Source organism: Oncorhynchus keta, chromosome 7 (genome assembly GCF_023373465.1).
Source record: "Oncorhynchus keta strain PuntledgeMale-10-30-2019 chromosome 7, Oket_V2, whole genome shotgun sequence".
In the NCBI taxonomy this organism is placed as follows: Eukaryota; Metazoa; Chordata; class Actinopteri; order Salmoniformes; family Salmonidae; genus Oncorhynchus; species Oncorhynchus keta.
This window is the reverse complement of record NC_068427.1, coordinates 39,860,403-39,881,883: the sequence shown is the minus strand read 5'-3', so window position 1 is coordinate 39,881,883 and position 21,481 is coordinate 39,860,403. Positions and strand designations below refer to the sequence as shown.

At 50.6% G+C, this 21,481-nt stretch overlaps 1 protein-coding gene and 1 long non-coding RNA gene across 8 annotated transcripts in view; both read right to left on the bottom strand.

Annotated features, from left to right (window-relative positions):
* The window catches only part of LOC118386430 (pleckstrin homology domain-containing family M member 3-like), a 112,905-nt gene that overhangs the window by 35,222 nt on the left and 56,202 nt on the right, over nt 1–21,481 (bottom strand). For 3 of the 4 annotated variants that reach the window (XM_052522884.1, XM_052522881.1, XM_052522882.1), the window contains exon 8: nt 16,669–16,826. In XM_052522884.1, coding sequence (XP_052378844.1) covers nt 16,669–16,826 — 158 coding nt within the window. Of the gene's footprint in view, nt 1–16,245; nt 16,478–16,668; nt 16,827–21,481 lie in introns of those variants that run through there. The other variant, XM_052522883.1, reaches the window with a different exon arrangement.
* On the bottom strand, nt 7,591–8,662 carry LOC127931153 (uncharacterized). Of its 4 annotated transcripts, none has more exons than XR_008139946.1 (3): nt 8,650–8,662; nt 8,456–8,523; nt 7,591–8,203 (listed from the first exon to the last, which is right to left on the bottom strand). It is a non-coding gene; the product is annotated as an uncharacterized LOC127931153 (long non-coding RNA). The 4 variants fall into 4 exon arrangements; XR_008139947.1 differs by lacking the exon at nt 8,650–8,662 and adding an exon at nt 8,618–8,630; XR_008139948.1 differs by lacking the exon at nt 7,591–8,203 and adding an exon at nt 8,333–8,350.

Genomic DNA, 21,481 nt, shown 5'->3' with positions numbered 1-21,481 from the left:
TGACCCACTGGAATTGTTGGAAAAAACAATTATTGGAAAAATTACTTGAGTCATGCACAAAGTAGATGTCGTAATTGACTTGCCAAAACTATAGTTTGATAACAAGACATTTGTGGAGTGGTTGAAAAATGAGTTTTAATGACTCCAACCTAAGTGTATGTAAACTTTCGACTTCAACTGTATATATACACATACATACACACACCTGTTCTGAAAGGCCCCAGAGTCTCCAATACCAGAAAGCAAGGGGCACCACCAAGCAAGTGGCACCATGAAGACCAAGGAGCTCTCCAAACAGGTCAGGGACAACGTTTTGGAAAAGTACAGATTAGGGTTGAGTTATAAAAAAATATCAGAAACTTTGAACATCCCACAGAACCATTAATATAATTGAAAGGATATGGCACCACAACAAACCTGCCAAGAGAGGGCCGCTCACCAAAACTCACAGACCAGGATAGGATTAAACAGAGAGGCAACAAACTTTAAGCCGTACACTCCACAGAGATGGCCTTTACGGAAGAGTGGCCAGAAGAAAAGCCATTGCTTAAAGAAAGCAAACATGTTTGGTGTATCCCAAAAGGCACGTGGGAGACTCCCCAAACTATGGAATAAGGTGGAAGAAGGTGAGACAAAAATGCAGCTTTTTGGCCATCAAGGAAAAAACTCTCATCACCCCGAGAACACCATCCCCACAGTGAAGCATGGTGGTGGCAGCATCATGTTGTGTGGATGTTTTTCCCCATCGGCAGGGACTGGGAAACTGGTCAGAATTGAAGGAATGTGGCGCTAAATACAGGGAAATTCTTGAGGGAAACCTGTTCACCTTCCAGCAGGACAATTAAAATATATATATATTTTACCTTAATTTTACTTGGCAAGTCAGTTAAGAACAAGTTCTTATTCTCAATGACGGCCTAGGAACAGTGGGTTAACTGCCTTGTTCAGGGGCAGAACGACAGATTTGTACCTTGTCAGCGCAGGGATTTGATCTTGACCTTTCGGTTACTAGTCCAACGCTCTAACCACTAGGCTATGCTACCGCCCCAAATGACCCTATGCATACTGCTAAAGAAACACTTGAGTGGTTTAAGGGGAAACATTTCAATGTCTTTGAATGGCCTAGTCAAAGCGCAGACCTCAAACCAATTGAGAATCAGTGGTATGACTTCAAGATTGCTGTACACCAGTGGAACCCATCCAACTTGAAGGAGCTGGAGCAGTTTTGCCTTGAAGAATGGGCAAACATCCCAGTGGCTAGATGTGCCAAGCTTATAGAGACATACCCCAAGAGACTTGCAGCTGTAATTCCTGCAAAAGGTGGCTCTACAAAGTATTGACTTTGGGTGGGTGAAACGTTATGTACGCTGAAATTTTCTGTTTTTTTTTGTCTTATTTCTTGTTTGTTTCACAATAAAACACATTTTGTGTCTTCAAAATGGCAGGCATGTTGTGTAAATCAAACGATACAAACACCCCAAAAATCCAATTCCAGGTTGTAAGGCAACAAAATTTAAAAAATGCCAAGGGCAAACTGACTGAGTGTCCAAGGTTATGTTATTAATGCTGACACAACCAGACCAGGAGAGGAGCAGGTCTCTCTCTGGCCTAGAGCCCTCTCCCTCCCTCCCTCTCTGGCCTAGAGCTCTCGTCCTCCCTCCCTCTCTGGCCTAGAGCTCTTGCCCTCCCTCCCTCTCTGGCCAAGAGCTCTCGCCCTCCCTCCCTCCCTCCCTCCCTCCCTCCCTCCCTCTCTGGCCTAGAACTTTCGCCTAAATCCCTCGCTCCCTCTCTGGCCTAGAGCTCTCTCTCTCGCCCCCCCCCCCTCCCTACCTGGCCTAGAGCGATCGCCCTCCCTCCCTCTCTCTCTGGCCTAGATCTCTCTCTCCCTCCCTCCCTCCCTCCCTGGCCTAGAGCTCTCTCTCTCGCCCCCCCCTCCCTCCCTGGCCTAGAGCTCTCGCCCTCCCTCTCTCTCTGGGCTAGAGATCTCACTCTCCCTCCCTCTCTCTCAGGCCTAGAGCTCCTGCCCTCCCTCCCTCTCTCTCTGGGCTAGAGATCTCACTCTCCCTCCCTCTCTCTCTGGCCTATAGCTCCCGCCCTCCCTCCCTCTCTCTCTCTCTGGCCTAGAGATCTCTCTCTCCCTCCCTCCCTCTCTCTCTCTCTCCGGCCTAGAGATCTCACTCTCCCTCCCTCTCTCTCTGGCCTAGAGCTCCTGCCCTCCCTCCCTATCTGGCCTAGATCTCTCCCTCCCTCCCTCTCTCTCCCTGGCCTAGAGATCTCACTCTCCCTCCCTCTCTCTCTCTCTCTCTCTGGCCTATAGCTCCCGCCCTCCCTCCCTCTCTCTCTCTCTCTGGCCTAGAGATCTCTCCCTCCCTCCCTCTCTCTCTCTCTCTGGCCTAGAGATCTCACTCTCCCTCCCTCTCTCTCTCTGGCCTAGAGATCTTACTCTCCCTCCCTCTCTCTCTCTGGCCTAGAGATCTCTCCCTCCCTCTCTCTCTCTGGCCTAGAGATCTCACTCTCCCTCCCTCTCTCTCTCTGGGCTAGAGATCTCACTCTCCCTCCCTCTCTCTCTCTGGGCTAGAGATCTCACTCTCCCTCCCTCTCTCTCTGGCCTATAGCTCCCGCCCTCCCTCCCTCTCTCTCTCTGGCCTAGAGATCTCTCCCTCCCTCCCTCTCTCTCTCTGGCCTAGAGATCTCACTCTCCCTCCCTCTCTCTCTCTGGCCTAGAGATCTCACTCTCCCTCCCTCTCTCTCTCTGGCCTAGAGATCTCACTCTCCCTCCCTCTCTCTCTCTCTCTGGGCTAGAGATCTCACTCTCCCTCCCTCTCTCTCTGGCCTAGAGCTCCTGCCCTCCCTCCCTATCTGGCCTAGATCTCTCCCTCCCTCCCTCTCTCTCTCTGGCCTAGAGATCTCACTCTCCCTCTCTCTCTCTCTCTGGCCTAGAGATCTCACTCTCCCTCCCTCTCTCTCTGGCCTAGAGATCTCTCCCTCCCTCCCTCTCTCTCTCTGGGCTAGAGATCTCTCCCTCTCTCTCTCTGGCCTAGAGATCTCACTCTCCCTCCCTCTCTCTCTCTGGCCTAGAGATCTCACTCTCCCTCCCTCTCTCTCTCTGGCCTAGAGATCTCACTCTCCCTCACTCTCTCTCTGGCCTATAGCTCCCGCCCTCCCTCCCTCTCTGGCCTAGATCTCTCTCTCTCTCCCTCCCTCCCTCCCTCCCTCCCTCTCTGGCCTAGAGCTCTCTCTCTCTCTGGCCTAGAGTGGTCTCTCTCTCCCTCTCTGGCCTAGAGCTCTCTCTCTCTCTCCCTCTCTGGCCTAGAGCTCTCTCTCTCTCTCCCTCTCTGGCCTAGAGCTCTCTCTCTCTCTGGCCTATAGAGTGGTCTCTCTCTCCCTCTCTGGCCTAGAGCTCTCTCTCTCTCTCCCTCTCTGGCCAAGAGCTCTCTCAATTCAATTGAATTCAAGGGGCTTTATTGGCATGAGAAACAGGTGTTAACATTGCCAAAGCAAGTGAGGTAGATAATTTTGATTGTTTATTTCACTTTTATATATTAACAGTAAACATTAAACATACAGAAGTTTCAAAACAATAAAGACATTACAAATGTCATTTATATATATATATATATACAGTGTTTTAACAATGTACAAATGGTTAAAGGACACAATATAAAATAAATAGGCATAAATATGGGTTGTATTTACAATGGTGTTTGTTCTTCACTGGTTGCCCTTTTCTCGTGGCAACAGGTCACAAATCTTGCTGCTGTGATGGCACACTGTGGAATTTCACCCAGTAGATATGGGAGTTTATCAAAATTGGATTTGTTTTCGAATTCTTTGTGGATCTGTGTAATCTGAGGGAAATATGTATCTCTAATATGGTCATACATTGGGCAGGAGGTTAGGAAGTGCAGCTCAGTTTCCACCTCATTTTGTGGGCAGTGTGCACATAGCCTGCCTTCTCTTGAGAGCCATGTCTGCCTACGGCGGCCTTTCTCAATAGCAAGGCTATGCTCACTGAGTCTGTACATAGTCAAAGCTTTCTTTAATTTTGGGTCAGTCACAGTGGACAGGTATTCTGTCACTGTGTACTCTCTGTTTAGGGCCAAATAGCATTCTAGTTTGCTCTGTTTTTTTGTTAATTCTTTCAAATGTGTCAAGTAATTATCTTTTTGTTTTCTCATGATTTGGTTGGGTCTAATTGTGCTGCTGTCCTGGGGCTCTGTAGGTTGTGTTTGTGAACAGAGTCCCAGGACCAGCTTGCTTAGGGGACTCTTCTCCAGGTTCATCTCTCTGTAGGTGATGGCTTTGTTATGGAAGGTTTGGGAATCGCTTCCTTTTAGGTGGTTGTAGAATTTAACGGCTCTTTTCTGGATTTTGATAATTAGTGGGTATCGGCCTAATTCTGCTCTGCATGCATTATTTGGTGTTCTACGTTGTACACGGAAGATATTTTTGCAGAATTCTGCGTGCAGAGTCTCACTTTGGTGAGCAGACCCCAGACCTCACAACCATAAAGGGCAATGGGCTCTATGACTGATTCAAGTATTTTTAGCCAAATCCTAATTGGTATGTTGAAATTTGTGTTCCTTTTGATGGCATAGAATGCCCTTCTTGCCTTGTCTCTCAGATAGTTCACAGCTTTGTGGAAGTTACCTGTGGCGCTGATGTTTAGGCCAAGATATGTATCGTTTTTTGTGTGCTCTAGGGCAACAGTGTCTAGATGGAATTTGTATTTGTGGTCCTGGTGACTGGACCTTTTTTGGAACACCATTATTTTGGTCTCACTGAGATTTACTGTCAGGGCCCAGGTCTGACAGAATCTGTGCAGAAGATCTAGGTGCTGCTGTAGGCCCTCCTTGGTTGGTGACAGAAGCACCAGATCGTCAGAAAACAGCAGACATTTGACTTCGGATTCTGGTAGGGTGAGGCCGGGTGCTGCAGACTTCTCTAGTGCCCGCGCCAATTCGTTGATATATATGTTGAAGAGGGTGGGGCCTAAGCTGCATCCCTGTCTCACCCCACGGCCCTGTGTGAAGAAATATGTGTTTTTTGCCAATTTTAACCACACACTTGTTGTTTGTGTACATGGATTTTATAATGTCGTATGTTTTACCCCCAACACCACTTTCCATCAGTTTGTATAGCAGACCCTCATGCCAAATTGAGTTGAAGGCTTTTTTTAAATCAACAAAGCATGAGAAGACTTTGCCTTTGTTTTGGTTTGTTTGGTTGGTTGTCAATTAGGGTGTGCAGGGTGAATACATGGTCTGTTGTATGGTAATTTGGTAAAAAGCCAATTTGAAATTTGCTCAGTACGTTGTTTTCATTGAGGAAATGTACGAGTCTGCTGTTAATGCAGAGGATTTTCCCAAGGTTACTGTTGACGCATATTCCACGGTAGTTATTGGGGTCAAATTTGTCTCCACTTTTGTGGATTGGGGTGATCAGTCCTTGGTTCTAAATATTGGGGAAGATGCCAGAGCTAAGGATGTTGTTAAAGAGTCTTAGTGTAGCCAATTGGAATTTGTTGTCTGTATATTTGATCATTTCATTGAGGATACCATCGACACCACAGGCCTTTTTGGGTTGGAGGGTTTTTATTTTGTCCTGTAGCTCATTCAATGTAATTGGAGAATCCAGTGGGTTCTGGTAGTCTTTAATAGTTGATTCTAAGATCTGTATTTGATCATGTATATGTTTTTGCTCTTTGTTCTTTGTTATAGAACCAAAAAGATTGGAGAAGTGGTTTACCCATACATCTCCATTTTGGATAGATAATTCTTCGTGTTGTTGTTTGTTTAGTGTTTTCCAATTTTCCCAGAAGTGGTTAGAGTCTATGGATTCTTCAATTGCATTGAGCTGATTTCTGACATGCTGTTCCTTCTTTTTCCGTAGTGTGTTTCTGTATTGTTTTAGTGATTCACCATAGTGAAGGCGTAGACTCAGGTTTTCCGGGTCTCTATGTTTTTGGTTGGACAGGTTTCTCAATTTCTTTCTTAGATTTTTGCATTCCTCATCAAACCATTTGTCATTATTGTTAATTTTCTTCGGTTTTCTATTTGAGATTTTTAGATTTGATAGGGAAGCTGAGAGGTCAAATATACTGTTAAGATTTTCTACTGCTAAGTTTACACCTTCACTATTACAGTGTAACGTTTTACCCAGGAGATTGTCTAAAAGGGATTGAAGTTGTTGTTGCCTAATTGTTTTTTGGTAGGTTTCCAAACTGCATTCCTTCCACCTATAGCATTTCTTAATGTTACTCAGTTCTTTTGGCTTTGATGCCTCATGATTGACTATTGCTCTGTTCAAGTAGACTGTGATTTTGCTGAGGTCTGATAGGGATGTCAGTGGGCTGACTGTGAACACTGAGAGACTCTGGGTTGAGGTCAGTGATAAAGTAGTCTACAGTACTACTGCCAAGAGATGAGCTATAGGTGTACCTACCATAGGAGTCCCCTCGAAGCCTACCATTGACTATGTACATACCCAGCGTGTGACAGAGCTGCAGGAGTCGTGACCCGTTTTTGTTGGTTGTGTTGTCATAGTTGTGCCTAAGGGGGCATATGTGGGAGGGAATGCTGTCACCTCCAGGCAGGTGTTTGTCCCCGTGTGCTGAGGGTGTCAGGTTCTTGTCCGGTTCTGGCATTTAGGTCGCCACAGACTAGTACATGTCCCTGGGCCTGGAAATTATTGACTTCCCCCTCCAGGGTGGAGAAGCTGTCTTCATTAAAGTATGGGGCTTCTAGTGGGGGGATATAGGTAGCACACAGGAGGACATTTTTCTCTGTTAAGATAATTTCCTTTTGAATTTCAAGCCAAACGTAAAATGTTCCTGTTTTGATTAATTTAATGGAGTGAGTTAGGTCTGCTCTATACCAAATGAGCATACCCCCTGAGTCCCTTCCCTGTTTCACACCTGGTAGTTTGTTGGATGGGACTACCAGCTCTCTGTAACCTAGAGGGCAACCAGTGGGTCCGTCTCCTCTATACCAGGTTTCTTGCAGGATGACAATGTCTGTATTACCGATTTCTTTGGTGAAGTCCGGGTTCCTGCTATTTAGGCCAAAGGCAGATGACCTCAGGCCTTGGATATTCCAGGATGATATAGTGAAGGCTTTTTGTTCCATAGTGTCTAATGTTGTTGGTCGTGGTTTGGCCTCAGGCCAGTAAGTGTGAGCAGAGCCTCCCTCTCCCTGGCCTAGAGCTCGCTCTCTCTCTCTCTGACCTAGCGCTCTCTCCCCCTCTGACCTAGCGCTCTCTCCCCCTCTGGCCTAGAGCTCTCTCCCCCTCTGACCTAGCGCTCTCTCTGACCTAGCCTCCCCTCTGACCCTCTCCCCTCTGACCTAGTGCTCTCTCCCCTCTGACTCTCTTTTCTCTCCTCTGGCTCTATATAATAATAATCTCTATATATATAATAATCTATATATATCTCTCTCTCTCTCTCTCTCTCTCTCTCTCTAGCGCTCTCTCTCTCTGCTCTCTCTCCCCTCTGACCTAGTGCTCTCTCCCCCTCTGACCTCTGCTCTCCCCCTCTGACCTAGTGCTCTCTCCCCTCTGACCTAGTGCTCTCTCCCCCTCTGGCCTCTCTCTCTCCTAGAGCTCTCTCGCTCTCTGGCCTAGAGCTCTCTCGCTCTCTGGCCTAGAGCTCTGGCCTAGAGCTCTCTCGCTCTCTGGCCTAGAGCTCTCTCGCTCTCTGGCCTAGAGCTCTCTCGCTCTCTGGCCTAGAGCTCTCTCGCTCTCCCTCTCCCTCTCTGGCCTAGAGCTCTCTCTCTCAATTCAATTTAAGGGCTTTATTGACATGGGAAACACATGTTAACATTGCCAAAAAAAAGTGAAGTGAAACAAACAAACAAAAATTAACAGTAAACATTACACTCTTATAAGTTCCAAAAGAATAAACACATTTTAAATATGGCCTAGAGTGCTCTCTCCTGACCTCGACTCTGTCCTCTCCCTTACTGACCTCCTCTCTGTCCTCTTCCTTCCTGACCTCTCTGTCTTCTCCTCTACCTGATTTCTTCAGTCCTCTCCCCTTCCTGACCTCCTCTTTGTGCTCTCCTCTTCCTCCCTGACCTCCTCTCTGTCCTCTCCTCTTCCTTCCTGACCTCTCTGTCCTCTCCTCTTCCTTCCTGACCTCTCTGTCCTCTCCTCTCCTCTTCCTTCCTGACCTCCTCTCTGTCCTCTCCTCTTCCTTCCTGACCTCCTGTCTGTCCTCTCCTCTTCCTTCCTGACCTCCTCTCTGTCCTCTCCTCTTCCTTCCTGACCCCTCCTCTTCCTTCCTGACCTCTCTGTCCTCTCCTCTTCCTTCCTGACCTCTCTGTCCTCTCCTCTCCTCTTCCTTCCTGACCTCCTGTCTGTCCTCTCCTCTCCTCTCCTCTTCCTTCCTGACCTCTCTGTCCTCTCCTCTCCTCTTCCTTCCTGACCTCCTGTCTGTCCTCTCCTCTTCCTTCCTGACCTCTCTGTCCTCTCCTCTCCTCTTCCTTCCTGACCTCTCTGTCCTCTCCTCTCCTCTTCCTTCCTGACCTCTCTGTCTCCTCTCCTCTTCCTTCCTGACCTCTCTGTCCTCTCCTCTCCTCTTCCTTCCTGACCTCTCTGTCCTCTCCTCTTCCTTCCTGACCTCCTGTCTGTCCTCTCCTCTTCCTTCCTGACCTCCTGTCTGTCCTCTCCTCTTCCTTCCTGATCTCCTCTCTGTCCTCTCCTCTTCCTTCCTGACCCCTCCTCTTCCTTCCTGACCTCTGTCCTCTCCTCTTCCTTCCCGACCTCTCTGTCCTCTCCTCTTCTTTCCTGACCTCCTCTCTGTCCTCTCCTCTTCCTCCCTGACCTCCTCTCCTCTCCTCTTCCTGATCTCCTCTCTCTCCTCTCCTCTCCTCTCCTCTTCCTGATCTCCTCTCTGTCCTCTCCTCTCCTCTCCTCTCCTCTTCCTGATCTCCTCTCTGTCCTCTCCTCTCCTCTTCCTGATCTCCTCTCTGTCCTCTCCTCTCCTCTCTGTCCTCTCCTCTCCTCTCCTCTCTGTCCTCTCCTCTCTGTCCTGTCCTCTCCTCTCCTCTCCTCTCCTCTCCTCTCTCCTCTCCTCTTCCTGATCTCCTCTCTGTCCTCTCCTCTTCCTGATCTCCTCTCTGTCCTCTCCTCTCCTCTCTGTCCTGTCCTCTCCTCTCCTCTCTGTCCTCTCCTCTCCTCTTCCTGATCTCCTCTCCCCGATCTCCTCTCTCTCCTCTCCTCTTCCTGATCTCCTCTCTGTCCTCTCCTCTCCTCTTCCTGATCTCCTCTCTGTCCTCTCCTCTCCTCTCTGTCCTCTCCTCTTCCTCTCCTCTCCTCTCTGTCCTCTCCTCTCCTCTTCCTGATCTCCTCTCTCCTCTCCTCTCCTCTCCTCTCCCTGATCTCCTCTCTGTCCTCTCCTCTCCTCTTCCTGATCTCCTCTCTGTCCTCTCCTCTCCTCTTCCTGATCTCCTCTCCTCTCCTCTCCTCTCCTCTCCTCTTCCTGATCTCCTGTCCTCTCCTCTCCTCTCCTCTCCTCTCCTCTCCTCTCCCTCTTCCTGATCTCCTCTCTGTCCTCTCCTCTCCTCTTCCTGATTTCCTCTCTCCTCTTCCTCTCCTCTCTCTTCCTGATCTCCTCTCTGTCCTCTCCTCTCCTCCCCTCTTCCTGATCTCCTCTCTGTCCTCTCCTCTCCTCTTCCTGATCTCCTCTCTGTCCTCTCCCTCTCCTCTTCCTGATCTCCTCTCTGTCCTCTCCTCTCCTCTTCCTGATCTCCTCTCTGTCCTCTCCTCTCCTCTTCCTGATCTCCTCTCCTCTCCTCTCCTCTTCCTGATCTCCTCTCTGTCCTCTCCTCTCCCCTTCCTGATCTCCTCTCTGTCCTCTCCTCTTCCTGATCTTCTCTCTGTCCTCTCCTCTCCTCTTCCTGATCTCCTCTCTGTCTCTCCTCTTCTGATCTCCTCTCTGTCTCTCCTCTCCTCTCCTCTCCTCTCCTCTCCTCTCCTCTTTCTGATCTCCTCTCCCTGATCTCCTCTCTCTCCTCTCCTCTTCCTGATCTCCTCTCTGTCCTCTCCTCTCCTCTTCCTGATTTCCTCTCCTCTCCTCTTCCTGATCTCCTCTCTGTCCTCTCCTCTCCTCTTCCTGATCTCCTCTCTGTCCTCTCCTCTCCTCTCCTCTCCCTGATCTCCTCTCTGTCCTCTCCTCTCCTCTTCCTGATCTCCTCTCTGTCCTCTCCTCTCCTCTCTGTCCTCTCCTCTTCCTCTACTCTCCTCTCTGTCCTCTCCTCTCCTCTTCCTGATCTCCTCTCTGTCCTCTCCTCTCCTCTCCTCTCCCTGATCTCCTCTCTGTCCTCTCCTCTCCTCTTCCTGATCTCCTCTCTGTCCTCTCCTCTCCTCTTCCTGATCTCCTCTCTTCTCTCCTCTCTCCTCTCCTCTTCCTGATCTCCTCTCCTCTCCTCTCCTCTCCTCTCCTCTTCCTGATCTCCTCTCTGTCCTCTCCTCTCCTCTTCCTGATTTCCTCTCCTCTCCTCTCCTCTTCCTGATCTCCTCTCTGTCCTCTCCTCTCCTCCCCTCTTCCTGATCTCCTCTCTGTCCTCTCCTCTTCCTCTCCTCTCCTCTTCCTGATCTCCTCTCTGTCCTCTCCTCTCCTCTTCCTGATCTCCTCTCTGTCCTCTCCTCTTCCTCTCCTCTCCTCTTCCTGATCTCCTCTCTGTCCTCTCCTCTCCTCTTCCTGATCTCCTCTCTGTCCTCTCCTCTCCTCTTCCTGATCTCCTCTCTGTCCTCTCCTCTCCTCTTCCTGATCTCCTCTCCTCTCCTCTTCCTGATCTCCTCTCTGTCCTCTCCTCTCCCCTTCCTGATCTCCTCTCTGTCCTCTCCTCTTCCCTCTGATCTTCTCTCTGTCCTCTCCTCTCCTCTTCCTGATCTCCTCTCCTCTCCTCTTTTCTGATCTCCTCTCTGTCCTCTCTCTCTCCTCTCCTCTCCTCTCCTCTCCTCTCCTCTCCTCTTCCTGATCTCCTCTCCCCTTCCTGATCTCCTCTCTCTCTCCTCTCCTCTCCTCTTCCTGATCTCCTCTCTGTCCTCTCCTCTCCTCTTCCTGATCTCCTCTCTGTCCTCTCCTCTCCTCTCCTCTCTGTCCTCTCCTCTTCCTCTCCTCTCCTCTCTGTCCTCTCCTCTCCTCTTCCTGATCTCCTCTCTGTCCTCTCCTCTCCTCTCCTCTCCCTGATCTCCTCTCTGTCCTCTCCTCTCCTCTTCCTGATCTCCTCTCTGTCCTCTCCTCTCCTCTTCCTGATCTCCTCTTCCTCTCCTCTCCTCTCCTCTTCCTGATCTCCTCTCCTCTCCTCTCCTATCCTCTCCTCTCCTCTTCCTGATCTCCTCTCTGTCCTCTCCTCTCCTCTTCCTGATTTCCTCTCCTCTCCTCTCCTCTTCCTGATCTCCTCTCTGTCCTCTCCTCTCCTCCCCTCTTCCTGATCTCCTCTCTGTCCTCTCCTCTCTCTCTTCCTGATCTCCTCTCTGTCCTCTCCTCTCCTCTTCCTGATCTCCTCTCTGTCCTCTCCTCTTCCTCTCCTCTCCTCTTCCTGATCTCCTCTCTGTCCTCTCCTCTCCTCTTCCTGATCTCCTCTCTGTCCTCTCCTCTCCTCTTCCTGATCTCCTCTCTGTCCTCTCCTCTCCTCTTCCTGATCTCCTCTCCTCTCCTCTTCCTGATCTCCTCTCTGTCCTCTCCTCTCCCCTTCCTGATCTCCTCTCTGTCCTCTCCTCTTCCTGATCTTCTCTCTGTCCTCTCCTCTCCTCTCCTCTTTCTGATCTCCTCTCTGTCCTCTCCTCTCCTCTCCTCTCCTCTTCCTGATCTCCTCTCCTCTCCCCTCTTCCTGATCTCCTCTCTGTCCTCTCCTCTCCTCTTCCTGATCTCCTCTCCTCTCCTCTCCTCTCCTCTTCCTGATCTCCTCTCTGTCCTCTCCTCTCCTCTTCCTGATCTCCTCTCCTCTCCTCTCCTCTTCCTGATCTTCTCTCTGTCCTCTCCTCTCCTCTTCCTGATCTCCTCTCTTCTCCTCTCCTCTTCCTGATCTCCTCTCTGTCCTCTCCTCTCCTCTTCCTGATCTCCTCTCCTCTCCTCTTCCTGATCTCCTCTCTGTCCTCTCCTCTCCTCTTCCTGATCTCCTCTCCTCTCCTCTTCCTCTCCTCTTCCTGATCTCCTCTCCTCTCCCTCTCCTCTCCCTGATCTCCTCTCCTCTCCTCTTCCTGATCTCCTCTCTGTCCTCTCCTCTCCTCTCCTCTTCCTGATCTCCTCTCCTCTTCCTGATCTCCTCTCCTCTCCTCTCCTCCTCTCCTCTCCTCTCCTCTTCCTGATCTCCTCTCTGTCCTCTCCTCTCCTCTTCCTGATCTCCTCTCCTCTCCTCTTCCTGATCTCCTCTCCTCTCCTCTCCTCTCCTCTCCTCTTCCTGATCTCCTCTTCCTGTCCTCTCCTCTCCTCTTCCTGATCTCCTCTCCTCTCCTCTTCCTGATCTCCTCTCTGTCCTCTCCTCTCCTCTTCCTGATCTCCTCTCTGTCCTCTCCTCTCCTCTTCCTGATCTCCTCTCCTCTCCTCTTCCTCTCCTCTTCCTGATCTCCTCTCCTCTCCTCTTCCTGATCTCCTCTCCTCTCCTCTTCCTGATCTCCTCTCTGTCCTCTCCTCTCCTCTCCTCTTCCTGATCTCCTCTCTGTCCTCTCCTCTCCTCTTCCTGATCTCCTCTCCTCTCCTCTCCTCTTCCTGATCTCCTCCTCTCCTCTCCTGATCTCTCCTCCTCTTCCTGATCTCCTCTCCTCTCCTCTCCTCTTCCTGATCTCCTCTCCTCTTCCTGATCTCCTCTCCTCTTCCTGATCTCCTCTCCCTGATCTTCCTCTCCTCTCCCTGATCTCCTCTCCTCTCCTCTCCTCTTCCTGATCTCCTCTCTCCTCTCCTCTCCTCTTCCTGATCTCCTCTCTGTCCTCTCCTCTCCTCTTCCTGATCTCCTCTCTGTCCTCTTCCTCTCCTCTTCCTGATCTCCTCTCTTCCTCTCCTCTTCCTGATCTCCTCTTCCTCTCCTCTCCTGATCTCTCCTCTTCCTGATCCTCTCCTCTCCTCTCCTCTTCCTGATCTCCTCTCCTCTCCTCTCCTCTTCCTGATCTCCTCTCCTCTCCTCTCTTCCTGATCCTCTCCTCTTCCTCTCCTCTCCTCTCCTCTTCCTGATCTCCTCTCTGTCTCCTCCTCTCCTCTCCTCTTCCTGATCTCCTCTCTCCTCTTCCTGATCTCCTCTCCTCTTCCTGATCTCCTCTCTCCTCTCCTCTCCTCTTCCTGATCTCCTCTCTCTCCTCTCCTCTCCTGATCTCCTCTCTCTCCTCTCCTCTTCCTCTTCCTGATCTCCTCTCTTCTGATCTCCTCTCCTCTCCTCTTCCTGATCTCCTCTCCTCTCCTCTTCCTCTCTCTCTCCTCTCCTCTCTTCCTGATCTCCTCTCCTGTCCTCTCCTCTCCTCTTCTGATCTCCTCTCTCTCCTCTCCTCTCCTCTTCCTGATCTCCTCTCTGTCTCTCCTCTCCTCTTCCTGATCTCCTCTCTGTCCTCTCCTCTCTTCCTCTTCCTGATCTCCTCTCTGTCCTCTCCTCTCCTCTTCCTGATCTCCTCTCTGTCCTCTCTTCTCCTCTTCCTGATCTCCTCTCTGTCCTCTTCCTCTCTCCTCTCCTCTTCCTGATCTCCTCTCCTCTTCCTGATCTCCTCTCTGTCCTCCTCTCCTCTTCCTGATCTCCTCTCCTCTCTCCTCTCCTCTTCCTGATCTCCTCTCCTCTCCTCTCTCCTGATCTCCTCTCCTCTCCTCCTCTCCTCTCCTCTTCCTGATCTCCTCTCTCTCCTGATCTCCTCTGATCCTCTCCTCTTCCTGATCTCCTCTCCTCTCCTCCTCTCCTCTTCCTGATCTCCTCTCCTCTCCTCTCCTCTTCCTGATCTCCTCTCCTCTCCTCCTTCCTCTCCTCTCTCTGTCCTCTCCTCTCCTCTTCCTGATCTCCTCCTCTCCTCTCCTCTTCCTGATCTCCTCTCTCTCCTCTTCCTCTCTCTCTCCTCTTCTTCCTGATCTCCTCTCCTCTCCTCTTCCTGATCTCCTCTCCTCTCCTCTTCCTGATCTCCTCTCCTCTCCCTCTTCCTCTCCTCTCCTCTCCTCTTCCTGATCTCCTCTCTCCTCTTCCTCTCCTCTTCCTGATCTCCTCTCCTCTCCTCTCCTCTTCCTGATCTCCTCTCCTCTCCTCTCTCTTCCTCTCCTCTTCCTCTCTCCTCTCCTCTTCCTCTCCTCTTCCTGATCTCCTCTCCTCTCCTCTCCTCTTCCTGATCTCCTCCTCTCCTCTTCCTCTCCTCTTCCTGATCTCCTCTCCTCTTCCTCTCCTCTCCTCTTCCTGATCTCCTCTCCTCTCCTCTTCTCCTCTCCTCTCCTCTCCTCTCCTCTCTCTCTCCTCTTCCTGATCTCCTCTCCTCTTCCTGATCTCCTCTCCTCTTCCTCTCCTCTTCCTGATCTCCTCTCCTCTCCTCTTCCTCTCCTCTTCCTGATCTCCTCTCCTCTTCCTCTCCTCTTCCTGATCTCCTCTCCTCTCCTCTCCTCTTCCTGATCTCCTCTCCCTCTCCTCTCTCCTCTCCTCTCCTCCCTGATCTCCTCTCTGTCCTCTCCTCTCCTCTTCCTCCTCTCCTCCTCTCCTCTCCTCTTCCTGATCTCCTCTCCTCTCCTCTCCTCTTCCTCTCCTCTCCTCTCCTGATCTCTCTCTCCTCTCCTCTCCTCTCTCTCTTCCTGATCTCCTCTCCTCTCCTCTTCCTCTCCTCTTCCTGATCTCCTCTCCTCTCCTCTCCTCTCTGATCTCCTCTCCTCTCCTCTCCTCTCTCCTCTTCCTGATCTCCTCTCCTCTCCTCTCCTCTCCTCTTCCTGATCTCCTCTCTCTCTCCCTTCCTCTCCCTCTCCTCCTGATCTCCTCTCCTCTCCTCTTCCTCCTCTCTCCTCTTCCTGATCTCCTCTCCTCTCCTCTTCCTGATCTCCTCTCTGTCCTCTCCTCTCCTCTTCCTGATCTCCTCTCCTCTCCTCTTCCTGATCTCCTCTCCCTCTCTCCTTCCTGATCTCCTCTCCTCTCCTCTCCTCTCCTCTTCCTGATCTCCTCTCCTCTCCTCTTCCTGATCTCCTCTCCTCTCCTCTTCCTGATCTCTCCTCTCCTCTCCTCTTCCTGATCTCCTCTCTCCTCTCCTCTCCTCCTCTCCTCTCCTCTTCCTGATCTCCTCTCCTGATCTCCTCTCCTCTCCTCTTCCTGATCTCCTCTCCTCTCCTCTTCCTGATCTCCTCTCTGTCCTCTCCTCTCCTCTTCCTGATCTCCTCTCTGTCCTCTCCTCTCCTCTTCCTGCTCTCCTCTCCTCTCCTCTTCCTGATCTCTCTCTCCTCTCCTCTTCCTGATCTCCTCTCCTCTCCTCTTCCTGATCTCCTCTCCTCTCCTCTTCCTGATCTCCTCTCCTCTTCCTCTCCTCTTCCTGATCTCCTCTCCTCTCCTCTTCCTGATCTCCTCTCCTCTTCCTGATCTCTTCTCTGTCTCTCCTCTTCCTGATCTCCTCTCCTCTCCTCTCCTGATCTCCTCTCCTCTCCTCTTCCTCTCCTCTTCCTGATCTCCTCTCCTCTCCTTCCTGATCTCCTCTCCTGATCCTCTCCTCTCCCTCTTCTGATCTCCTCCCTCTCCTCTCCTCCTCTCCTCTCCTCTTCCTGATCTCCTCTCCTCTCCTCTCCTCTCCTCTTCCTCTCCTCTTCCTGATCTCCTCTCCTCTCCTGATCTCCTCTCCTCTCCTCTCCTCTCCTCTCCTCTCCTCTTCCTGATCTCCTCTCTGTCCTCTCCTCTCCTCTTCCTGATCTCCTCTCCTCTCCTCTCCTCTCCTCTCCCTCTCCTCTTCCTGATCTCCTCTCTCTCTCTTCCTCTCCTCTTCCTGATCTCCTCTCCTCTTCCTCTCCTCTTCCTGATCTCCTCTCTCCCCTGATCTCCTCTCCTCTTCTGATCTCCTCTCCTCTCCTCTCCTCTCCTCTTCCTGATCTCCTCTCCTCTTCCTCTCCTCTTCCTGATCTCCTCTCCTCCTCTTCCTCTCCTCTTCCTGATCTCCTCTCCTCTCCTCTCCCTGATCTCCTCTCTGTCCTCTCCCTCTCCTCTCCTCCTCCTCCTCTTCCTGATCTCCTCTCCTCTCCTCTCCTCTTCCTCTCCCTCTCCTCTCCTCTTCCTCTCCTCTCCTCTTCCTCTCCTCTCCTCTCCTCTTCCTCTCCTCTCCTCTTCCTCTCCTCTCCTCTTCCTCTCCTCTCCTCTTCCTGATCTCCATTCCTTTTCAGTGAAACATCAAACCTCCCTGAGGTGAGAGAGGGCCATTCCTTCTCAGTAGCATGTCATAAGGCTCAGGTAGAAGGAGACGAGGACAGTGACAGGGACAGAGCAAGGAGGATAAACTGCTCCTCTCCAGCACGGTGCCATGTCCCTATCACCCATGCCCCTTCCAGCTGGTGTGACTAACAAGAGACAGAGACACACTCCTCTTTACTCCATTCATTCTCCAGGATGCCATCATGATCTAAGATCAGTTTTCTGCATTACCCCGAAAAGCTAAAGGTGCGACATGCAGAAATCGCTCCGTCATTTCCTGGTTGCGGGTTAGTGGGATATTGGGCTGATCATAGATCTGTGCATACAGGGGACTCACCTCTTATTAGCACTCTCCTGGAAGGGGTAGATGACCTGTCTGTTCTGACACATCTCACAGATGAAGCCCTTCTCTCTGCACTGTCTGCAGCTGTAGACGTGGGAACTGGCAAACTGAATCACTTTGGAGAGGAAGGGGGCCAGCGTCCCATCTATCACCTGTAGGGACAGGGGGAGGGAAAAAAATACGACATTTTCTAAATTCTCATTCTAAATCAACCATTCTATTTCCCATCTACATTAATTCCCTGCAGTCATATATTCTACTATAGAGAGAGAACAAGACAGGAGGATTTTCCCTGGGAGGACAAACAGGGTTGATACAGGTCCCAACGGGAGCCACTGCAAAGAGATGGACAAGAGTTTGTCAGGAATTTACAAAACTAATAAAGGCCCTGTGAGAAAGAACTGGAGGCTGGAGAGGCCTGGGAAGGAGGTGTTGGGGGGGTAACGTGAGGGGGAGTCCTTTTTTTGTGAGGGGCCGTTTTAGCAAAATAAAATGATATGTGAACGCCATTTACTGGACTGGGGGGTGCGTAGTTAAAAACCAGCAGGGCCTTTGAATCTTGGGGGCCTGGTAGAGAGAGCATTGTGGCCCCTTTGAATGAGTCTGGGGAAGGGAAGGGGCCCAGCCTGAGTAGACCTCCAGAGAACACTGAGGGAGGCTGAGACAAGTGGCTACACCTGGCCCCGGCTGCACCAATTAAAGGGCCTGCCAGGCATTCTTCAGCCTGGGGGAGAGAAGAGAAGGAGAAAGGAGGAGAAAGAGAGAGAGAAGGGCAGAGGGAAGGAGAGGGTGAAGGAGAAAGGAGACCACCCCAACCCCCCCCCCCTCCCCTCCTACTGGAGATGGATACTCTTCAGGGGAGGGGGAGGTTATGTCTGGATGGTTTGGACAGAGAAAGACATTACATCATGTCAAATGTAATGTACATCAAATATATTTTGATTTGTGTTAACACTTTCTGGGTTACGACATGACCATATGTGTTATTTCATAGTTTTGATGACTTCAATGTAGAAAATAGTACAAATAAAGAAAAACCCTGGAATGAGTAGGTGTGTCCAAACTTTTGACTGGTGCTGTACGTGATTGCATACAAATGTAAGCCATGTTTGAAATGACGTTTAAGTCAAATGTTATATCTGTTTGTGCTTCTTTCGGTCAATTTGCAGTCTACAAATGATTTGTCATTATGTTCTGGCCCCCTGACCATCCACTCAACACAAAACTCGTCCCGCGGCTGAATCCAGTTGATGATCCCTGACCTAAAGAATGGGCGACAACCAGGAATAGTCCTTACACAGTAACACCTCAAGCAGTGGCTGAAAACACAACCCCCCCCCCCCCATCCCTCCATCCCAGAGGCTGTGTTCCCTCCATTCTGGGAGAGATACAACACTGTTAATAATGCTGTTTAGAATGGTGACATGAGTCATGCTGCTGCCCACCAATCAAAGGCTGTGCGTAGTGTGGAACAGGTAGGGAGTCAGCCAGCCAGCCATGCCGAGCAGCCAGCTAGCCAGCCAGCCAGGCCGAGCAGCCAGCCAGCCAGGCCGAGCAGCTAGCCAGCCAGGCAGAGCAGCCAGCCAGGCAGAGCAGCCAGCCAGGCAGAGCAGCCAGCCAGGCAGAGCAGCCAGCCAGGCAGAGCAGCCAGACAGCCAGGCAGAGCAGCCAGCCAGGCAGAGCAGCCAGACAGCCAGGCAGAGCAGCCAGCCAGGCAGAGCAGCCAGCCAGGCAGAGCAGCCAGCCAGGCAGAGCAGCCAGACAGAACAGCCAGCCAGGCAGAGCAGCCAGCCAGGCAGATCAGCCAGGCAGAGCAGCCAGACAGAACAGCCAGCCAGGCAGAGCAGCCAGCCAGGCAGAGCAGCCAGCCAGGCAGAGCAGCCAGACAGAGCAGCCAGCCAGGCCAGGCAGAGCAGCCAGACAGAACAGCCAGCCAGGCAGAGCAGCCAGCGTGTCCCTCATCCCCTAGCCTAGTCCAGATGATATATGCCACCCCTGATCAAAGCTGACACCAGGGGTAATTAAGACACTCCATCATTTAGCTAAGCTGAATGAAACAACTGGCACCACACCACGCTGGGTTCTGACTGTGACTGATGCTCAGTGGACACGGAGAGAGGGAGATTAAGGGAGGAAAGGAAAATAAATGGCGGGAGAGGTATGAATGAACAGGGGGATGCTTTGGATGACAGTAGCACTAGGGCTCCCCGTCTTTGCCAACCAGGTGGATACATTCTCCACAGAGAAGTGACCCTCCACCCAGAGCTGGTCTGAAGAAGGGGTGCAGAGCAGAGCGGAGGGGCCACCGTTTATTTGTCCTGCCTACAGCTGCCTTCCTTCGCTGCAGTGTCATTGTGACTGTTCCTGGAACAAACCACCCCCAACTTCTTCCACCCTCCCCAAATCCTCCTCATCCCTCACATCCGATAAAGTCACGCCCCTCTGGCCCTGTCCCGTGCAGGGGGCTTTGTGGTCCAAACGGCTTAATCCCCTAAAACCTCTATTTAACACCCGCTACGTTATCCCTCTCTAGTGTTCCCCTGATGAAGGCCTGGAACCTCCATTAGTGATGCTAAGAAAGCCACCCGGATTACACACACAAAGACATGGTAAGGTCTGTTTGGATAACACTCTCCCTGCCACCCCACTCACCTAACAGGATTTACCACCAGCCCCCAGTGTGCAGAGAGGAGAGTCTGTCTACTAGTGAGTGACAGACTTTGATTACAGAAGACATAGAGAGTGATTACGGAAGACGTAGAGAGAGATTACAGAAGACGTAGAGAGAGATTACAGAAGACGTAGAGAGAGATTACAGAAGACGTAGAGAGAGATTACAGAAGACGTATAACAGAAAACGTAGAGAGTGATTACAGAAGACGTAGAGAGTGATTACGGAAGACGTAGAGAGTGATTACGGAAGACGTAGAGAGAGATTACAGAAGACGTAGAGAGAGATTACAGAGGACGTAGAGAGAGATTACAGAAGACGTAGAGAGTGATTACAGAAGACGTAGAGAGAGATTACAGAAGACGTAGAGAGAGATTACAGAAGACGTAGAGAGAGATTACAGAAGACGTAGAGAGTGATTACAGAAGACGTAGAGAGAGATTACAGAAGACGTAGAGAGTGATTACAGAAGACGTAGAGAGTGTTTACAGAAGACGTAGAGAGTGATTACAGAAGACGTAGAGAGTGATTACAGAAGACGTAGAGAGTGATTACAGAAGACGTAGAGAGTGTTTACAGAAGACGTAGAGAGTGATTACAGAAGACGTAGAGAGTGATTACAGAAGACGTAGAGAGTGTTTACAGAAGACGTAGAGAGAGATTACAGAAGACGTAGAGAGAGATTACAGAAGACGTAGAGAGTGATTACAGAAGACGTAGAGAGTGTTTACAGAAGATGTAGAGAGTGATTACAGAAGACGTAGAGAGTGTTTACAGAAGACGTAGAGAGTGATTACAGAAGACGTAGAGTGTTTACAGAAGACGTAGAGAGTGATTACAGAAGACGTAGAGAGTGATTACAGAAGACGTAGAGAGTGATTACAGAAGACGTAGAGAGTGATTTACAACAAGCCCACCTCTCCACTACTTTACAACAAGCCCACCTCTCCACTACTTTACAACATGGCCATCTCTCCATGACTTTACAACATGGCCATCTCTCCACTACTTTACAACAAGCCCACCTCTCCACAACTTTACAACAAGCCCACCACCCCACAACTTTACAACAAACCCACCTCTCCACTACTTTACAACAAGCCCACCTCTCCACTACTTTACAACAAGCCCACCACTCCACTACTTTACAACAAGCCCACCACCCCACTACTTTACAACAAGCCCACCTCTCAACCACCCCACTACTTTACAACAAGCCCATCTCTCCACCACCCCACTACTTTACAACAAGCCCATCTCTCCACTGATTTACAACAAGCCCATCTCTCCACTGCTTTACAACAAGCCCACCTCTCCACCTCTCCACTACTTTACAACAAGCCCATCTCTCCACTACTTTAAAACAAGCCCACCTCTCCACTACTTTACAACAAGCCCATCTCTCCACCACCCCACTACTTTACAACAAGCCCATCTCTCCACTGCTTTACAACAAGCCCATCTCTCCACTACTTTACAACAAGCCCACCTCTCCACTACTTTACAACAAGCCCACCTCTCCACTACTTTACAATAAACCCACCTCTCCACTACTTTACAATAAACCCACCTCTCCACTACTTTACAACAAGCCCACCACCCCACTACTTTACAACAAGCCCACCTCTCAACCACCCCACTACTTTACAACAAGCCCACCTCTCAACCACCCCACTACTTTACAACAAGCCCATCTCTCCACCACCCCACTACTATACAACAAGCCCATCTCTCCACTGCTTTACAACAAGCCCACCTCTCCACCTCTCCACTACTTTACAACAAGCCCACTACCCCACTACTTTACAACAAACCCACCTCTCCACTACTTTACAACAAGCCCACCTCTCCACTACTTTACAACAAGCCCACTACCCCACTACTTTACAACAAGCCCACTACCCCACTACTTTACAACAAGCCCATCTCCACTACTTTACAACAAGCCCATCTCTCCACTACTTTACAACATGGCCAAGTCTCCACTACTTTACAACAAGCCCATCTCTCCACTACTTTACAACAAGCACATCTCTCCACTACTTTACAACATGGCCATGTCTCCACTACTTTACAACATGGCCATGTCTCCACTACTTTACAACATGGCCATGTCTCCACTACTTTACAACATGG